Raw genomic sequence first — 18849 nt, forward strand, 5'->3', positions numbered from 1 at the left:
CATCCAAATATTTCATGTTTGGAAGGAAAATAGAGTTAATTTTCTACTTTTAAAAATCTCCCATCAGTATGCAATAGATAAGTACCTTTTCCATGTTATGTGAACGAGGACAAAATGTCAAAAGTTCATTTGCAGCTCTTGCTCATATATACAAAATGGGGACCCTAGGATAGCCACCAGGAAGTTCAGAGTTATCCTGGGATAACCCTCAGCATCTATTTCAGGAGATTCTGATGATGCAGAGGCCATTCTGTTGCAAATGAGTCGCTCAAGTGCCACTGCACAACAACAGTATGTATTAAATCAAAGTCTGACAGGAGATCAGTGACTTTTGAGTCACATGATGCTCTCCCTGTGCCAGGGACTTATGTCCTGATTCAGGACTTCCCAAAGCACCTGGTTGGCCATTGGGGGAAAGAGGGTGTTGGACTGAATGTACCCCCAGGTTAATCTAACTGGTCTCTTTTCATTTCATGTTTTTATAATGTCAATTTATGTCCCTAATTTGTACATGGGGGATCCAAGGAGGCCAACAAGAATGGTAACAATAGAACTACAATAACAGCACAATCCTAATACTAGACTGCGCCATTCTGATGTTTCCCAAGCTTTGGCTGGGCAAAAGAGAAGGAGGGTGAGTTTATTTATTGCATATATGTCCCAACTTTATCCCAAAACAGACAGACAGCAGCTGTGCTCTTCTACCACAATGGTGTTTCACAGCTATATGTGACAAACAAACCCAGCAATTCCAACAGAAAAGGATATAAAAACATATAACCCCCTAAGCTAATTTCATTGTGGAAATACAAGATGTTTCTTAGCTACTTCCCCATATGTCTGATAAATGTCAAAGCAGATCTGGAGCCTACACAAGACCAGTGATGTGCAAATCTTATAGTCTGCATTATCCATTCCCATGACAATGAAAAGATGGCAGTGCAATCAAAGCCGTTGGTGACTCAGGTTCTAGTTTTCAAGATTTCAAATGCAATAAAGGTGGTGAGTTATCTTAACTTTTACTGTTCAATGAGGCACAGCACTACTATGTTGGGAAAATCTAACATTTGTGCATGATTTCACGCAAATGGAACAGTCATTATTGCAAAATTACCTGAGAGTCTGAGATCTAATTCTACTCTTGACTACGAGTCCCACAAGAACTCTAAACCAATACAGGATTGTGAAGAAATGCACTTTTTTTTTCAAATGCACAATCCAAATGAGTAATATTAGTTCTTTAATAAGCTTTGAGTAATGTCTTTGCAGAGATATTTACTGAGTACCTTGGAGGTTTTCAGAAAAGATGAAGTTAAAATTAATTTTCTTATGATTTTAAAGTCAGTTAAAACAGTGACAGGAAGCCTATTTTAAAAGTCAGGGATTCAAAAATATGACTACAGGCTAGCTGAATGCATATCAAACCTGTCAACATATATTTTAAAGTAAAGTTTAATTACAACCAGCTTGCTCCAAAAACAGAATACACTCATGTGGAATATGGAATCATAATGCCACACTTTGTTATAAATACCAATAAATTAGAAAAGAGATTCCAGTTGGAAAGAGCATAACAGAGAACAGAAAAGCTCAGCTCTATCTCCTGAAGCTTGAATAGAGAGACAGGCATTTTATCCCAATACAAGTGTTAATCAGCTCACCAGTTCAAGTATGCCTGTGTTGGCAACCAATGTTACAGTAATAATCACCCTTTGTACCTTTTTCATTCCTTTCAAAAATATTTGTAGAGTTTTCAAATGCACTAAAAACGACAGACATGAAAGGATGTGTTGTGGTTTACTTGTGTTCTATCATTTTTTCATCTTATTTTTCTTCTTTTCTATATATGTTTGTACATTCTGCATTTCATTACACTCTCACTCTGCCGAAAACATTCCTCGATTTACCATCCCATCCAAGCATATGCATAACAATGTCCTAAGTGAGACAAAAAGCTATACAGCTGATGAAGTGGACTGCAGGCCTCAAAAGCTTATGGCATATAGAATGTTTTCATTTTCACAGTTCCACCAGACAATTTGTTGGTTTTGCTGCAGCGAACTAAGATGCTTGCCCCCCAGAAAACAGTAATGTGAGCTAATATATGCATATTACTCTTTTCCCAGCTGCTGCAGACATGTCATGATAGCTCCCAATAATTCATTGCAGTGCAAACAAAAGCAACATTTTCTATTATCAACGGGATGCAAACCACCATTTTTGCCCATAGCATAGCAAGTACAAACAAGGCCCTGTATAAATAGTCCTATTTGTAAAGTACTTGACACAACTGAATGTCCAGAAAGAATGAGGTTTGAAACAGAATCAGTGGTTATCTAATGTGAGATACATTATTTGTTCTCGATCTGTTGCTAGTGACATATTTTTTCAATGAATAAACATGAGAATGGAAACTCCCCATCAGCAGCATACCTTGGTTTCAAGTTCACCGAGATCAGACTGGCCCATCGCTGGCTCGGCAACCACTTTTTGCAAGAGGTATAGTGACTGCTTCTTTGCTTCCAGTTCTCTTGGAATTTTTTCAGAAACTAAGTATGTATTGAATTTTGTCTCTTCTTCTAGTCTCTTCATTAAGCCTAGGAAAACAAAACAATCCACCATCACTAGCAACATATAACTAAATAAAGCAATGAGGAGGGTAATTTGGTTTCATACTGTAATAACACTAATTTAAGCCAACTACTTAGCAGTCAATTACATTAATTTCCATGCCAGCTAATAGGAAGCGAGTCTCCTGAGTTGCAATTTACACTGTGGGGATAAACACACAATCTAGCAGTATACAACAAGGTGAGCTATAATAGCCTTCTTTTCTAAAAGAGGATGTATGTTCTTGTGAGATTGTGATGTTGCAAAGACTATCACCACAGTTTTAGAAGGCAAAAGGTTCATAAACACTATGGGGAGTTTAGACGCAAGGTGTGGTAGCTTATACATACAGTAAATGTTGTGTGTCCAACAGATCTCACAAATATACTCCAGAATCATTGGATTGTGGCCAGTATTTGTAGCAGTTATGTCCAACCGTGGGTGAAAAACACAAGGCCCATAAACATAATTTTTATCACTGCCTGGAGGAGGATGGAAAGCTCCCTAGAAAGACTTTCTGTCTTAGAATGAATTTGCATATAAATTCTCCTATTTCTCAAAGCAAACTGGTTTGTTTCCTACTCAGTTGTATTGTGACTTGTTAAGGTTAGTGATTCAAGTGTGGCACACATTGTGTAAGAAAGTTTTATTTTTTTGAGGAAACAAATTTTGAGACCTGATGTAACCACCAGAAAAAAAGTTAAAGCACAAAAACTGATTCATTAAATGAGCACAAAGAAATAAGGACAGTTGCCCAATTTTGGAAGTTGCACAGGAACCGTAATATGTTCCCAAACTCTGAAGTTATTCACACGGGGAAATAAGTTATTCAGCTTTTTTGAGTTATCTTTTTTCTTGCAGTTTCAAGTACTTATTCAGAGTATCCTGCCTTTCACAATTTTTGAGGCTAGAGACGAAGAAATAAAGGGCACTTCAGGCCTTTCCATTACCCCACTTGAGAGAGAGAGAAAAAGAGAGAGAGAGAAAGAGAGAGAGAAATATATCCCTTTGTATATATAGTACATCGTACAGTTTGTTTGGTTCCAGACCTTAATCTTATTCAAGTTCCATTTTACCAACAGCATACTTATATGTGAAAAGCTATTAATAGCTATTCATCACGCTTTCCATTCAGTTATTTTTATTGTTGCAAGAAAGATTAAGGAAGAGTGGTTTGCTTGCTCAGGCTTGTGGGAACCAGGCACCCTTTTTTTTGCTAGACTATAATAATGAACTTGCCCATGCTAGAAATTTTACTACTTTTCCCAGAACCTATGATGATAAATGACTGCATCCAAACAAATTTCCCTGCAGTGTGGCTTAAGTCAATGACACTTTTCTTCTGAGAGCTAGAGCCCTCTACAATGTCTTTAGCTTGTGCCCAAATGCCTTTTCCTGAGATTATTGGAACAATCTGATTCAAAGGTGCAATCTAGAAAGAGTGAAATGCAGTGAAATCACATTATTTTCATGGCAGAACTTGCAAAAGTTTTGCCTTGTAATGCTAATGGAGCAGAAGAGAATGAACATGCAAAAGGAAATAGGTTCTCCTCCCCACTAACCCACACCAAACAATACTTCTCCCTATTTCCCAGCTTTATAAACTTATTCTGATTCTACCATACTTGATCTGAAATTAGAAATGAGCCTAGGGAACATCAGGTGTGAGAATGCTCAGGGTAAGGAATGGTTAAACATCCCAGGAGCCAGTTCTCATCTACAAACACCTCTACCCTGCATATTACTTGGGCAAACGTACATCTGAGGACATATATTTGTGGAGGAAGCATCAATTCTGCCCTTAGGACCTGTTACTTCAAAATGATAAGGATTGCCTTGAGCTCCTGCAGGCAAAAGTCAATTGTCCCATTTGGAAGATATTCTTCTTGATGAAAGCTTGTGCTCCAGTAAACCATCTAGCATCTGAGATGTTACAAAATAGTTTGTATGATTCTGACAAATCAGGAGATGCTACAGGTGTCCAAGATGCTGAATAGGACAGAGCACGAAAAATTAGACAATACGCTACCTTTTTTACACAGATTTTGTACTGCACACAAACAGAAACTCTCCTTTTCTGAGGCAAAGAAACAGGCACCCACTGATTATACTAACTTCAAATGCACAAGCCAGGATACCTGTTTACAGTCTCAGAAAAATATCTGTGTACTGGCAGGTTGTCATCCACCAGCTGGTAAGGAAAAAGCAAACATACAGTCATCCTTTTTTCCTTCCTTATCACTGTCAATATTTCTCAATCTAACTCTCCCAATCCTGATATAGTTGCCAACAAAGAGAATTGTGTACTGTGGAGAAGGACCAAACATTTAAGTCATTCTGTTGACAAGGCTAGGCAACAGCTATTTGTGTTTTTGCCAGCAGAAAAGACTCAGCATCAAAACGAAGCCTATCTTTTGAGTGGAGCATCAGTTATGAGTTTTCACTACTCTTGGTGGCCACTTTCCAAAAGAAGCAATTTTCATTCCAGGACTTATCAAAACAACAAAATGGCGGAAATTAGAAATTCATTCCGCAGTGTTAATATTATTTGTAAGAAAAAATGATCAGCACTAATACGACAAACTGAAACTCTCCTAAGCATCACAAATAATAATAATAAACTTCATTTATATCCCGCCACCATCTCCCCAAGGGGACTCGGACAGTTTACAAAGGCACTCCTAGAGGCAGCATATAAATGGTACATGAGTATAAAACAATATCACATGGAAATTATAAAACAACCACTATCAATACATATAATATAAAATAAAATAGAACAATTTTAAAACGCAGACCAACTGTAGATAAAACTAGCTGCCATCAATTCACAACTAAAGTACCAGAGTGTCAACCTCATATGGGCCCATTTTAACCTACTCGAGGTCAAAACCCTGCTTAAAAATCCATGTTTTTAGGCTGGATTTGAAAGATTCAAGGGCATGGGCTAAACTAATCTCTTTTGGGAAGGTATTCCAGAGCCGGGGAGCCACCACAGGGAAGGCCCTCTCATTCCCACCAACTGCACTTGAGATGGTGGTGGGAACGAAAGCCCGCACTGGTTCATAGAAAGAGATGTGGTCTCGAAGATAGGTTGAACCTGAAGCATAAAGGGCTTTATAGGTGATAACCTGCACCTTGAATTGAGCCCAGATACTTGTCAGAAGCCAGTGGATCTGCTTTAGTAGGGTCACTGTATGTTTCCTATAGCTAGCCCCAGTTAGTAATCTGGTAGTCGACCTTTGCACTAACTTCAGTTTCTGAACTGTCTTCAAAGGCAGCACCATGTAGAGTGCATTACTGTAGTTCATTCTAGATGTAACTAGGGCATGGACCACAGTAGCCAAGTCAGGCTTTTTGAGGTATGGTCGCAGCTGGCACACAAGCTTTAACTGTGCAAAGGCCCTCCTGTCCACTGCTGACACCTGCGCTTCAAGCATCAATGATGAGTCCAGGAGGACCCCCAGATTGGGGACCTGTGTCCTCAGGGGGAGTATAACCCTGTCGAGCACAGGTTGCCAAACTATACCCCAATTGGCCTCATGACTGACCAGGAGGACCTCTGTCTTGTGTGGATGAATTCTCAGTTTGTTGGCCCTCATTCAGTCCATCACAGCAGTCAGACACTGATCCAGAATCCGAGGAGTTTCCTTGGAATGAGGTGGAAAAGAGTAGTAGAGTTGTATGTTGTCTGCACAAAGATGGCACCCAACTCCAAAACTCCAGATGACCTCACCTAGTGATTTCATGTACATATTGAAAAGCATGGAGGAAAGAATGGAACCTTGAGGGACCCTACAGTTCAAAGGCTGGGGATCCAAGCAGGTGTCCCCCAGCATCACCATATGGGTGCAATCCCTCAGGAAGGAGCAGGGCCACTGCAATGCAGTGCCCCCAAGACCCATTCTAGAGAGCCAGCCCAGAAGGATGCCATTGTTGATGGTATCGAAAGCCACTGAGATGTCCAGGAGAACCAACAGAGACACACTCCCCTGTCTAGTTCTCTGTGAAGGTCATCAACCAAGGCAACAAAAGCTGTCTCTGTTCTGTGACAAGGCCTAAAAGCAGATTCTGATGGATCCAGATAATCAGTTTCATCCAACAATCCCTGGAGTTGAGTGGCCACCACCTGCTCCAGAAAGGGGAGAACAGAAATAGGCCGGTAGTTATTTAGTATAGACTTATTCACCTACTTGCATCACCCCTTATTGAAATAAATGAGATGTCAAAGTGCTTAACTTTAGATGGATTCTAGTCCACTGTTATTTAGCTTACTTGGGATGCTACATTATTTGATCAACAGCTCTAATGAGCAAGACTCAAATAGAAATAGGGATGGTTTACTTAACTTTAAAAATAATACAATGCAGTGTGCCAAACAGTTTTTGGAAACTTGAAGTCCAACATTCCCTATCAGACCTTAAGATCTTCTTATTTTTAATTACATATTAAAACATTCAAGTAGAATGCCCAAGTTCTAGAGTCAATGCTGCTCCTTCCTAGAAACCTCTTTCTTGTTTTCTACAGCATAATCAAAATATTATGAAAGTGACAGTAACATTTACGTAGCCTTCCAACATGAGTAGTCAACCAATAGCAAAACTCAGTCCCTCTTTGCCTCATATATTGCATATTAAAAATTAGAATCCCATAATGATGGGTAAAAGTGAATAGAATCAATTGATAAGTAGCACCAGGTTTTTTGTTTTTTTTGTTGTGTCAGGAGTGACTTGAGAAACTGCAAGTCGCTTCTGATGTGAGAGAATTGGCCGTCTGCAAGGACGTTGCCCAAGGGTCGCCTGGATGTTTTGATGTTTTATCACCATTGTGGGAGGCTTCTCTCATGTCCCCGCATGAGGAGCTGGAGCTGATAGAGGGAGCTCATCCGCGCTCTCCCCGGATTCGAACCTGCGACCTGTCAGTCTTCAGTCCTGCCGGCACAGGGGTTGAACCCACTGCGCCACCAGGGGCATCAGTTGAAAAACAAACAAACATGAATTAGGGTAAGCAGACAGTCTGATTGCTATATATATTTTTTCAGGCAGACTGATTATCAGATACCTGTGTCCAAGACAGCTTAGCAGTTCCAGTTATAGGACCAACCTGCTTTAAAAATAAACATGCTATTTAATACACTCTGGGAATCCTTCCCCATCTCCAACAGGCCCATGTCAGGGTGCCTGTACTTCAAGTCCTATATATTTATTCTAAGCACTTTTTCCCTATTCTCCAGACAAAAAAACATCCCAGAGTGACTTACACATGGGATCAATGTGTACATGAAACAAGAAATCCCTGCTCACAATCTAAAAGACAGGTCGCAACATAAAAGGACATGAAGAAGGAAGATCAAAAGTACAAAACAATAAGTCCAACAAGCACTTTCCAATAAAGATATTAAAACTTATTCCATATACTGGCGCTTTAAATTATAATAGCAGTGACATGATAACAATAACAAATGTCTGATTTGTATCATCCCAAACTATTTCCATTTTTATTTCTAGCCTCCGCTGTGGACTTTACTAATTTAGCTCAGATTTTTTGGGCTGCAACTACAAATGTGGCAACCTTTAATGTTATATTTTTGGAATGATCTGCTAACAGGTCACAGATAACTACTGACTGTTGCCATGCTGCCCTTTCTTTCAAAAGGGCTCCCAGAAGATTGTTTCAACCGTCATTACACAAAGAGCAATGTAACAGATAGTGTATTATATCCTCTCTTTCCGCGGACCGACAAATACAAAGTCGTTGGGCATGAGGGATCCCTCTATATCTTCCCTCTTGCCAGCATGATGACATTGTTTGAAAGCACAAGACTGTAAATGTTTTTCTAAGGACTACAGAAGATATTGTTGACAATATTGGTCATTCTTAAATAGAGGATACCAAGTGGTGAAACCCTGCTGTTTACTAGTCCGCAAGTTGTCAATTGTATCCATCTCAAAGATTTTGTCTCTAATCGCCTTTTTGTTCAACTGTATTAAGGTTGTTGTTGTTGACCCATCAACATACTGGTGGAGCAGAGCTAACCAGTATTGAGCTCAACCTCCCCGCTTATATTGCTCCATCAGGCATTGCTTTGTTATACGCTCATCCTCCATTTCTATGACTAGCCCAAAAGGATTCAGTTGTTGTTTCTCTAACTGTTCAAGGGCCATCTGTGTACATCTCCCCTTAGCAAGTGACACAACCATAAAGAAAGGTCCCTATCCAACAGATGCAGTAGCCCACACTTAATTTAACAAGCCAGAAAATGTTAAAAATAACATTATGAAAGATTAAAATTTTGGCCATGAATATTATGAGTCTTTGCATCAAAAAAGTATCCAGCACCTAGGCTTTGATCAAGCCAGACCTTTAAAATGAATATTTAAATTCAAGGGGTATAAATTATATCTTTCTCTGGCTTTGAAAAATGTCCTTCTGAGAGTTTTGGCAGTAGAAGAGGAGGGGGAAACATTTTCAAACTCCTACTTACTTTCTGGCTTTGAATCCACTGCTGCATGACGCATATCCTTGAGCTGGAGTTGGATTCTTTGCAGCTTCTGCTCTGCATGAAAAAGCTTAGAAAATATGCACAGATCTATTAATAAGCTTAATCTCTGGAAATACATACTCATACGGCACAATAATGCAAAAAGGGAGGCAAGATCGAATCAAACCATACTAAAAGATTTGGAAGGGCACATACTGTGCCCTTTCTTTAGTATTTAAGGGGGCGTAACAAGCAATCATTCTATCAGGAGATCTGGCAATAAAAATGCTGCAACCTGTTCAACTGTTGAACTAACCAAAGACATGAATTATTAGACAGGTCTGGCAAATTAATCTTTGGATTATATTAATCAAGCACACAATTAACAGAGTTCTCTTGCAGAGGTCAAGAGATGAGAATGCAAACTCTGGCTATTCCTAAGGTTGAATGCCAAATGTCAACAGCCACCCAATTCAACTAAGTTCCAGATGCATAGTACTCAAAATCAGCCAAGTTATTTTCATAAATAAGACAGAGAATATTCAAGCATCTCTTCCACTCCTGGGCAGTGAAAATATAATCCTGGCAAAATTAATTAAATATTTGCTACTCTTTTTTTATATTACACTCAACACATGTTGCTTCATGTAGTTTCCTCATTTTACCTAACTATACGGTTGGCCCAGATTCATGGTGCTTAAAACAAGATACTGATGTCTGATATCCCATGCACAAAGAGCTTAATTTTGAAGCTAATGTACAACTTTTTGAACATTATTCTGCTAGACCACAACTTCCAGAATCTGCTAGGAAACACAACCAAGTGGCCCTGCTGGCTGGGGGATTCTGGGAGTTGTACAACTTTGCCTCAATTTTTTCCAAACTCTGATACGTACTTCAACAGCACACCTATTCATCTAGGCCACATCCTATTTCCCAGTTATATGTCACTGGATCTGGAATAGCTGAGCATCAAGAGGCAGTGGTTTCTTCTATTTTTCCCCCAGCATGTGAAAGATATATGCAATCATATCCAGGCAGGAAAAGGCAGCCTTCCAAATGTTAATGAAGTACCACTTGCAGCATCCTTAAACAGCGCAATCAATGGTGAGGGATACTGGGAACCTTTGGTACACCTAACTTTGCTCACACAATTTTCATCCAGCATACTGAGAACAAGCTTTAAATCACTGAAAAAAAGAGTTCCTTCAACTAATAATGTGTCTAACAAATTTTTAAAGGGGTTTTGATAAAAAACAGATTTTTTAAAAAACATATTAATTTATGTATGTGTTATTTATTTCAATTATTCAAATTGCTAATTGTAATTATTTTAACATTGTTAGGTTTTCACTGTTTTAAAACTGATGATCTTAGTAGCGTAGTCTGGATATATACCTGATTTTTCTGTTCTTGTTTCTGTTGGGCAAGAGATTCTTCTCTCTCCTTCTCTACCCGAAGTTGTCTTGCTGTTTCCAGCATTCGCTGGTGATTCTGAACTGTCTCCACCTATGGCAAAGGGGATAAGTGGGACAAGTTAACATAGCTGAGAAATCAATTATAACGATCGGGTGTCTCGCAGCTTCACACCACACTTTCTTCCTCACATGCAGTACTTCCTGGAGCTGCCACTGAAGTGTTTGGCTCAAGGTCTTTAAAGGTTTTGGACGACTGCCTTGAGTAGATCCATTTCCTCCAGTTTGCCATTTGATTCCTTCCCCTGCCTTACGGCATGCTAGCCTTAATCCATGTTTGCATTCCTTATTCAAACTGGCAAGGGAAGGATGACACCCAAATGCCACAGCCTTATTAGTCATTTACCCGCTTCTTGAGACGCTCCACTCTCTTCATCAGTTGATCCTTCTCTTCTTCCATAGCAGTGATATCCTAGAAAGTGGCAACATTTAGAGGAAATTGACAATTTGATTTTTTTTGTACAATTCTGAATTTCTAGGAGCAAAATCAGTCCTGGCAATCATGTAAATTAATCAATTGTTCTCAGCATTCTGATTAGTTTTTCTTATTGAACTTAATTAATGCCCCATCAACATATTTAACACAGCACACTTTAACCTTATTGAATCTGTTGATCTCGCAAAGAAAAAAAAGGAAAAGAAGCCAAACCAAACATTTTAACACATGTAATCTCAACATCCTTACAAAAAGAAAGAACAAAAGAGAACACTGTTTCTGGGGGCAGATGGGCGACAGTTACCATAAGTTAGCCAACATGGCTAGCAAAATGTTTTTGTGTGTATAACAAAGTTGTTTTGAGTTCATATCTTATTCCTCATTTTTCCAGGGAATCTTAGACACACTCTGTATCAACATCCACTGCAAACAGAAGCAAATTTTTGAAGGCTAAAAATAAATAGATAAAAGCAACTCTTTTGTTTACTCATAAAATGTATTTCCATGGTGCTGAAAAGACAGCAACACAGGGACCACACAAACCTCCTTCTGACATACAAAGTTATCATGAATAAAGATATCTTCATTCTGAAATAAAGTGGAATCCAGACAAAAGTAATGATTATTCAACACCACTGATTTCAAGTTTGGAGATTGAAGCATATCTTGTCTCTCAAACTGCAGTGACTTAAAGTGCTTTGCGATGGCTGAATCATGCCCAACCTATCTGCTTATTACAGTACATTTGGCATACACCTTTCCAATCTTCTTTCCAACAGTGCTCAGCTGCCCATGCCCTCCTACTGCTTGGAGTTACTGCAATGGCAGAGAAAACCACCTGAGCAAGGATTAGGGCAGAAGCCGAGTAGAGATGTTCTTACTTCCCTCATATCAGGAATGGGGGGAACACCCAACACTTGCTACCACCACACTGCCAACTTTGCCAGATGCCAGAAAACCCATGACATATTTTAAAATGCATCTGTCTGCTTGGTGTTACAGAAACAAACGTTCTCAAATGCAATTTCATGGTACACACGTAATCAATTAACAAATAATGTGGGGGGGGGGGCTTTTCTAAAATTAAGATTTCAAGCATTTATTTTACCCTCCGTATTTCTGCCGTAGAAAAACCAGAGGTCTTGAGCTGTTCACATTCTTTATGTAGGTTTTTGAATACCTCCATCAGCTCTTCATACTGTAAGACATCGAGAGAAAGAAAGAAACAGAACTCTTAAAGCCAGCACTGTTAAGAAATGAAGTATTGTCACTGTAATTTACATTCACAGAGATCAAAACTATGACAAGAGAGCAGACCAGCAGACAGGCAACATTTTCCTGAATTAATCAGTCTTGCAAGCAAACCAACGAAGCTATATCTAGATCATATTTGTTCTGTGATTTCTGGAAAATTAGCAGAGAGCAAAGAGACACACTGAATAAATATTTGCAGTGAACAAGAACCAGGATAGTTGATCTCTGGTTATAAAATAAAATATTGCACATAGAAATTATCAGGTACCATCAGCAAAATTGCTTGCTTTTTAGGCTCTTTAAACAACCATTTAAACAACCTCACATGGCCATATTGTTTTAAGGGTGGTGTATTATTACAGTTTCTATTTTGGATAAGCCAGTAGATTATTGGAGCACATTTTACATAATGGAAACTGCCAAGTTGTATCTTTATACAAATTAGGAGTGGCACACGCTGTACAAACATACAAGCTGAATTCCTTTCTCAAAAGGCAGCTTTTGTTTAGTTATTTTAATTATAATATTGGATATTGTCGCAAAGCAAAAAGTTAACATTAGCTTCCATGTGAGGCAAGGTTGCTTTCTCCTGCTTTAACTGGCCGACAGAATGCACCAGAAGAAACACCAAGCCCATATGCTACTTCTATTGCCATTTTACATTCAGTCCTTCCAATGCAATGACATGGATGAAGCTCCAGTGTCTTGGTACCAGCAACACACAAAGATTATACTTGATGGCAACAGCTTAAGACACCCCAGAGATAACTGAAAGGACTTGAGGGGCAACTGAGAGAAGCTGGGAAAATCCTTCTGCATTAAGCCAAAGACATTTGTCTTATTAGGGCCTATCTTCATTCAAGCAGACACAAACCTAGCAGGCCACACAACATGTCATAATGAAAAACCAAATGGATATACAGATATAAATAGCATGGCATATTTTAGCATTGTCCATCTTTTAAAATGCAAAAAGTTTTACATGGCTTTTTCTGGTCCAGAGTAGGCTCATCCTCCATCAAGGAACACTGTGAGCAAACACCTCTCTGCTTTAATTAATTCATTCCATGCATATCTTCCCTTTCTCATAGGCGTGGGACTCAAGGTGGCTCACAACATGATTAAGGACAGATTAAAACACCGTGCTTTGTAGTATTAAAACACTATTAAAGACTGATTATACAAAACCCACCAAAAACCATCAAGTAATTAAAATATTTCAGAAGGCACCACAATAAAAGGTTTTCTTAAATATCACCCCCCCCCCCCTACTGCAGTTAAAAGCCTTTTCCTCAGCAGCAAAACAAATTACCAAAAGACTGTCTGAATTAAACATCTTTGCCTCCCAGTAGAAGGGCCATAGTGAAAAGGGTCAGCTTAGCCTCTACTGCAAGTGAATTGAATGGGCAATGCTACCTGTCTATTGGTGTCGGCAACAGTGTCATCTTGAAGGAAGTCAGCTGGCACATCCACTCTGATGAGGAAGCGAGCAAGGTAGGCCCTTTTCTTGAGCTCATTTGTCCGTTGGAGGAGCCAATGCAACACAGGATGGATGACAGGTTTACTTCCAATAACCAACCCTTGGCGAAATGTACTCCTAAATAATAACAGTAATAAAATTCCAAGTATCAGATCCTTCCAAAACAAACGATGTTTGAAGGATATATAAGTACTGTAGAGGACTTATTTCCTCATCATAAGGTTGACAATAACGCTGAAGTATCTACTTGGCACTGTTCCTAACCCGAAAAGCACCTTTTAATCTATTCCCTTGGTGGCATGCAAATCTGTGGCTGTTGTGTGTGCATGTACCAATGGAGAGAAGTGGCACTCTGGGTGTATGTGTACGTGCCTTCAAACTGCCCATTGACTTATGATGATCCTATGAATTCCACAGCATTTTCTTAGGCAAGAAACCCTCAGAGGTGTTTTTTTTCCAGTTCCTTCTGAAATATAGCCTACACCACCTGGCATACCTTGGCAGTCTCTCATTTCAATACTAACCAGAGTTGACCCTGGTTAGCTTCTAAATTCAGATGGGTTCTGGTGCCTTCAGGGTATTTAGTTGGCTTGGTTGATAAAAAATGATTCAAAATCCATTTCGGATAGATGTAGGGGGTGCTTCTAATTGGTTCAATTCTAAAGTCACTTCCAAAACTTCCGAATTGCTTTGTTAATGGCAGACATGCATGCGCAGTAGGAAAAAACCCACACTGGCACTGGGGAAACTTCAGGGGATTCTCCCTCCCTCATTTTTAGACCAATCGTGATGAAACTTGCTACAGTGGTAGAACACGTGGACCACTGTTAGCTCACCAAATTTCATAACTTTTGACTTATCCATGGTTTTTTGGCGAATTTTCAACGTTTTTATTAAAAAGTTTTTATAGACACTGGGAAGTGAAGTATAAGTTCCAAATTGCTATTTGCTACAGAGCGCTTGGTGGCTCACTGAGAAAGTGCACCACCCCCAGAACCAGGAGGTCGTGAGTTCGATCCCTGTTAGGGAAATTTTTTTCAAAGTTTTTATAAAGAACATTTTTTAATAATAAAGAAAATCTGTTCCTGGTTTGAAAATGTTATTTCCTGTTTCATTGGGTGGTCTTTACTTTGAAAGTAGTTGTTCTACTTCAGAAACTTTGTGTGGCACAAACTGTGTTAGATTGGGGGAGAACAGAAATCATATTCACCCCATCAAGGGACATCTAGACTGACCCCCTTCTTTCCTGCTGGGAAGTGAATAAGTATAAGTTCCCAATTGATATTTGCTGCAGGGCAGTCGGTGAATTTGGAGCCCGGTCATAGCTAACTTCTAACTTCAGCCCGGTCATAGCTAACTTCTACATGGAACACTTTGAAGAACAAGCCCTGGAAACAGCAACCAAAAAGCCCACGATATGGTTCAGATATGTGGATGACACCTTCACCATTTGGAGCCATGGAGAAGAAGAACTCAACAGGTTCCTGGATCATCTTAACAGCATCCACCCAAACATCCAGTTCACCATGGAAAAAGAAAATGAAGGAAGACTGCCTTTTCTAGATGTCCTAGTCATCCGCAAACCAGATCAACAATTGGGTCACACCGTCTACAGAAAGCCCACACACACAGATAGATATCTACATAAAAACTCCAACCATCACCCAAGTCAAAAAAGAAGCTCCATTAAAGCCTTGGCAGACCGTGCAAAAAGAATCTGCGAACCCCACCTCCTCCAAGATGAACTGAACCACCTCAACTGGGTTCCTCCAGGCCAATGGATACTCCACCTCAGACATCAGAAGAGCTGCAAGACCAAGAACAAGCCACGAGAGTCAAGATGAAGATCCACCTAGAGGAAAAGTGTTCCTGCCATACATCAAGGGAACCACTGATCGCATAGGGAAGCTGATGAGGAAACACAACATACAAACAATCTACAAACCCACCAAGAAAATCCAACAAATGCTACGTTCAGCAAAGGACAAGAGTGATCCTCTCACCTCTGCAGGAGTCTACCGTATACCATGCAGCTGTGGACAAGTCTACATAGGGACCACCAAACGCAGCGCCCAGACACGCATCAAGGCACTGCAGACTACTTCAACCAGAGAAGTCAGCCATAGCAGAGCACCTGATGAACCAGCCTGGACACAGCATATTATTTGAGAACACAGAAATGCTGGACCACACCAACAACCACCATGTCAGACTACACAGAGAAGCCATTGAAATCCACAAGCATGTGGACAATTTCAACAGAAAGGAAGAGACCATGAAAATGAACAAAATCTGGCTACCAGTATTAAAAAACTCTAAAATTATAACAGCTAAACAACAGAGAGGAAAAAACCAGGCACAGATTAACACCTCCCAGCAACAGATTTCCCAGGCTCAGGCAGGCCTTCAAATGCTAATGAAGGTGATCAGCTAAACATTCACACCTAACTGCAGCAGGGAAGAGCTCCTTGCCCCACCCCAGCCATTCCACAGATATATAAACCCATTTTTCCTACTTCCAACAGACCTCACAACCTCTGAGGATGCTTGCCATAGATGCAGGCGAAACGTCAGGAGAAATGCCTCTAGAACATGGCTCTATAGCCCGAAAAAACCCACAAGAACCTAGTGGCAAATAATGGCAAACATCAGGACGCAGGGCATGGGGAGTCAAGGCACATGTTGTGCCGAAAAGGAATGTGTGGGGAGTCATGGAGGCACCCCTTTTGTGGTGGACACTGGACACGCATCTTTATTGCAGGGATAACAGAAAAAGAAAGGGTTAGGCTTGCTTATTGCTTTGCTGCCTTCTCTTTAGACATCTTTGTAGATTCAATCATTTTATTTTATATTTAGATGAAGACTGCTACTGACAGCTATAGGGGAGGGATCCTTCAGTCATTTTGGCTAATGGGCAGCAAGGCAGTGTGGGAAATGTAGTTTAACAGCAGGGCCTTTTGCAATCTCTGCCATTGGGGGCCTGGCCTTCACAAACTACAACAATGGCTGTGCTTAGCCACACCCACCTCATCCCTCTTTGCATCACCGGGGAAGGGAAACCACGGGATTTTTAAACTGTTTAGGCTTTACCAAAGTTGCTTAATGGTTGTGAAAATTAAAATAACCTTGGGAGACATCTGAACATTATGGAATATTTCCAGGAGGAAAAGGTAAGTGGTTCAAATTCGGATTTGCCTGTCCCACCTTTCCTGCAAGGTTCAAAACTGCTTCGGAAGCCCAAAATCAGAAGTTTTTTTACGTCTTTTAGGTTCTTCCAAATGAACCTATCCAACCCTAGTATTTAGGCCACTGACAGGTCTGTAACTGATGGAAATTTTATCCATGCCATTTTGAATTCTACTTTTCAGATCCAAAGTGCCTTAGGAAGAGAGCCTACAAACCATTCACCAGATGTCTTAGAATTTAAAAGAGACCCATTACAGAAAAAGCCCTAAAATATCTAACAATAGAGCATCAATTCAATTCACTATCATAACCACCTGGCCACCAAGGCCTTCACAAACAAGCACCAAACAGCAAGAGAGTGTTTCAAAGTCGTGGCCCTGTCTTGCATGCTCACCGATTCCACCTTTTTAGGACCCTCTACCTGTTGCTGCTACCTCCTCCTCTCCTCACCCTTCTCCAACTAATGCTTTTGAGCGCAACTACAGATAGACTCTGGTAACATCTGAGTTCCAGTCCAGCTGTATTTACTTTTTACTCGGCATGCCACAGAAGTACCAGAAGGCTGCGACTCCTGATACTCAGTTTATACTCTACATGCATGAGAAGCTACATGAGACAAAAGTTTGCCAGTGGCTACTCTCTGAAAGTCCTGGCTGGCAGATTGTCTGCATCATGAAGTATTTACATCCCTGAGTCATTTCCAAGTTGTGTCCCATGAGAAATACTTTTAATGATTGCTCTTTAAACTCTCTGCTCTTGTAACTACAGAGCAGAGAGATGTCCACCTGCTATCTATCTGTATGGGTCACTGCTGTGGCCTTGCATTCCTCCAATCAGTCTATTATTTCCCCAGAACATATATGACCGGATCACTCAATCCATCTCAAGGCAGAAACACTGTGGAATGTCCTGCATTTAAAGCAGACTACATGTTGTCCCTCTGCATGAGTCACTGCTTTGGACTAGTCTTCCTTCTTTGCAATGATGTGAAAGGCCAAATCAGTGACTCATGCAGCAGCATGAGCTCTTCTGGAGGAGTACAAAGAACATAGGAAATGGCCTTAAGACAGACCACATTTTGTCCATCTATTCCAACTGGCCAGAGGTTTCGCAAAAGAAAGTTTTTCACATCATTGTGTCTCTCATACTTTGAACTGGAGATGCCAGGGACTGAGCCTAGACTATATTGCGTGCAAAGCAGGTGCCGTACTACTGAGTTATGTGCAACTATTTCTTACTGGGAAGGAGAGTTGGTTTTTATTCCACAACTTAAAAAAGATATCTTATCATCAGGTATAAAAGTTAACTGCATATCCAATTTAATTCAGAAGAACAATACATTTCAGTGATGAGAAAAGTGAGAAAGTATGTCCACTTTTCCCATCTTACTTTGCTCCAGGTCATACTACATTGTAGTAGTAGTATTAATAATAATAATAATAATAATAATTTTATTTCTTACTGACCTCTCCTCGCGGCTCGAGGCAGGATATTGCTATTATTTATTTATTTATTTCATGTCAGGAGCAACCTGAGAAACTGCAAGTCACTTCTGGTTATTATTGCTGCAATTATTCTTTCCAATCACCAAGCCACCTATCAATTCTCTTCTATTAAAACCTACATTACTGCCTGTTGTTTTTTTATGTTACTAGTTTCCTTTATCTGCTGCCCCTATTCACTCCTCTTAACTCCTTTGCCAAAGCTATTTGCCCATTTCAAAAAATATTGCCTATCTTTGTTAGTGGTTTCAGACGATGAGGTTCCAAGCAGAAGCCATCACCTCCTCTGTTTTTAAAATGTCTGTATCTCCATACATGGGAATCTGGTTGTCTGCAAAATCAGTGTTCCTGAAACTTTATGGAAATGTGTAGAGAATGCTCAAAACATCAGATCCAACATGTGGTCCTGGCTAGCAGATATTACT

General features: G+C 40.0%; 1 protein-coding gene across 1 annotated transcript in view; it reads right to left on the reverse strand.

Annotated features, from left to right (window-relative positions):
• The window catches only part of IFT81 (intraflagellar transport 81), a 59677-nt gene that overhangs the window by 35017 nt on the left and 5811 nt on the right, over window positions 1-18849 (reverse strand). Inside the window, exons 4-9 of the mRNA XM_060785487.2 lie at window positions 13673-13853; window positions 12111-12200; window positions 10913-10978; window positions 10490-10600; window positions 9095-9179; window positions 2434-2597 (exon numbers count right to left, since the gene is read on the reverse strand). Of these exons, the coding sequence (XP_060641470.2) occupies window positions 2434-2597; window positions 9095-9179; window positions 10490-10600; window positions 10913-10978; window positions 12111-12200; window positions 13673-13853 (697 nt within the window). The remainder of the gene's footprint in view (window positions 1-2433; window positions 2598-9094; window positions 9180-10489; window positions 10601-10912; window positions 10979-12110; window positions 12201-13672; window positions 13854-18849) is intronic.

The sequence above is a fragment of the Anolis sagrei genome, chromosome X (genome assembly GCF_037176765.1).
Source record: "Anolis sagrei isolate rAnoSag1 chromosome X, rAnoSag1.mat, whole genome shotgun sequence".
Classification (NCBI taxonomy): domain Eukaryota; kingdom Metazoa; phylum Chordata; class Lepidosauria; order Squamata; family Dactyloidae; genus Anolis; species Anolis sagrei.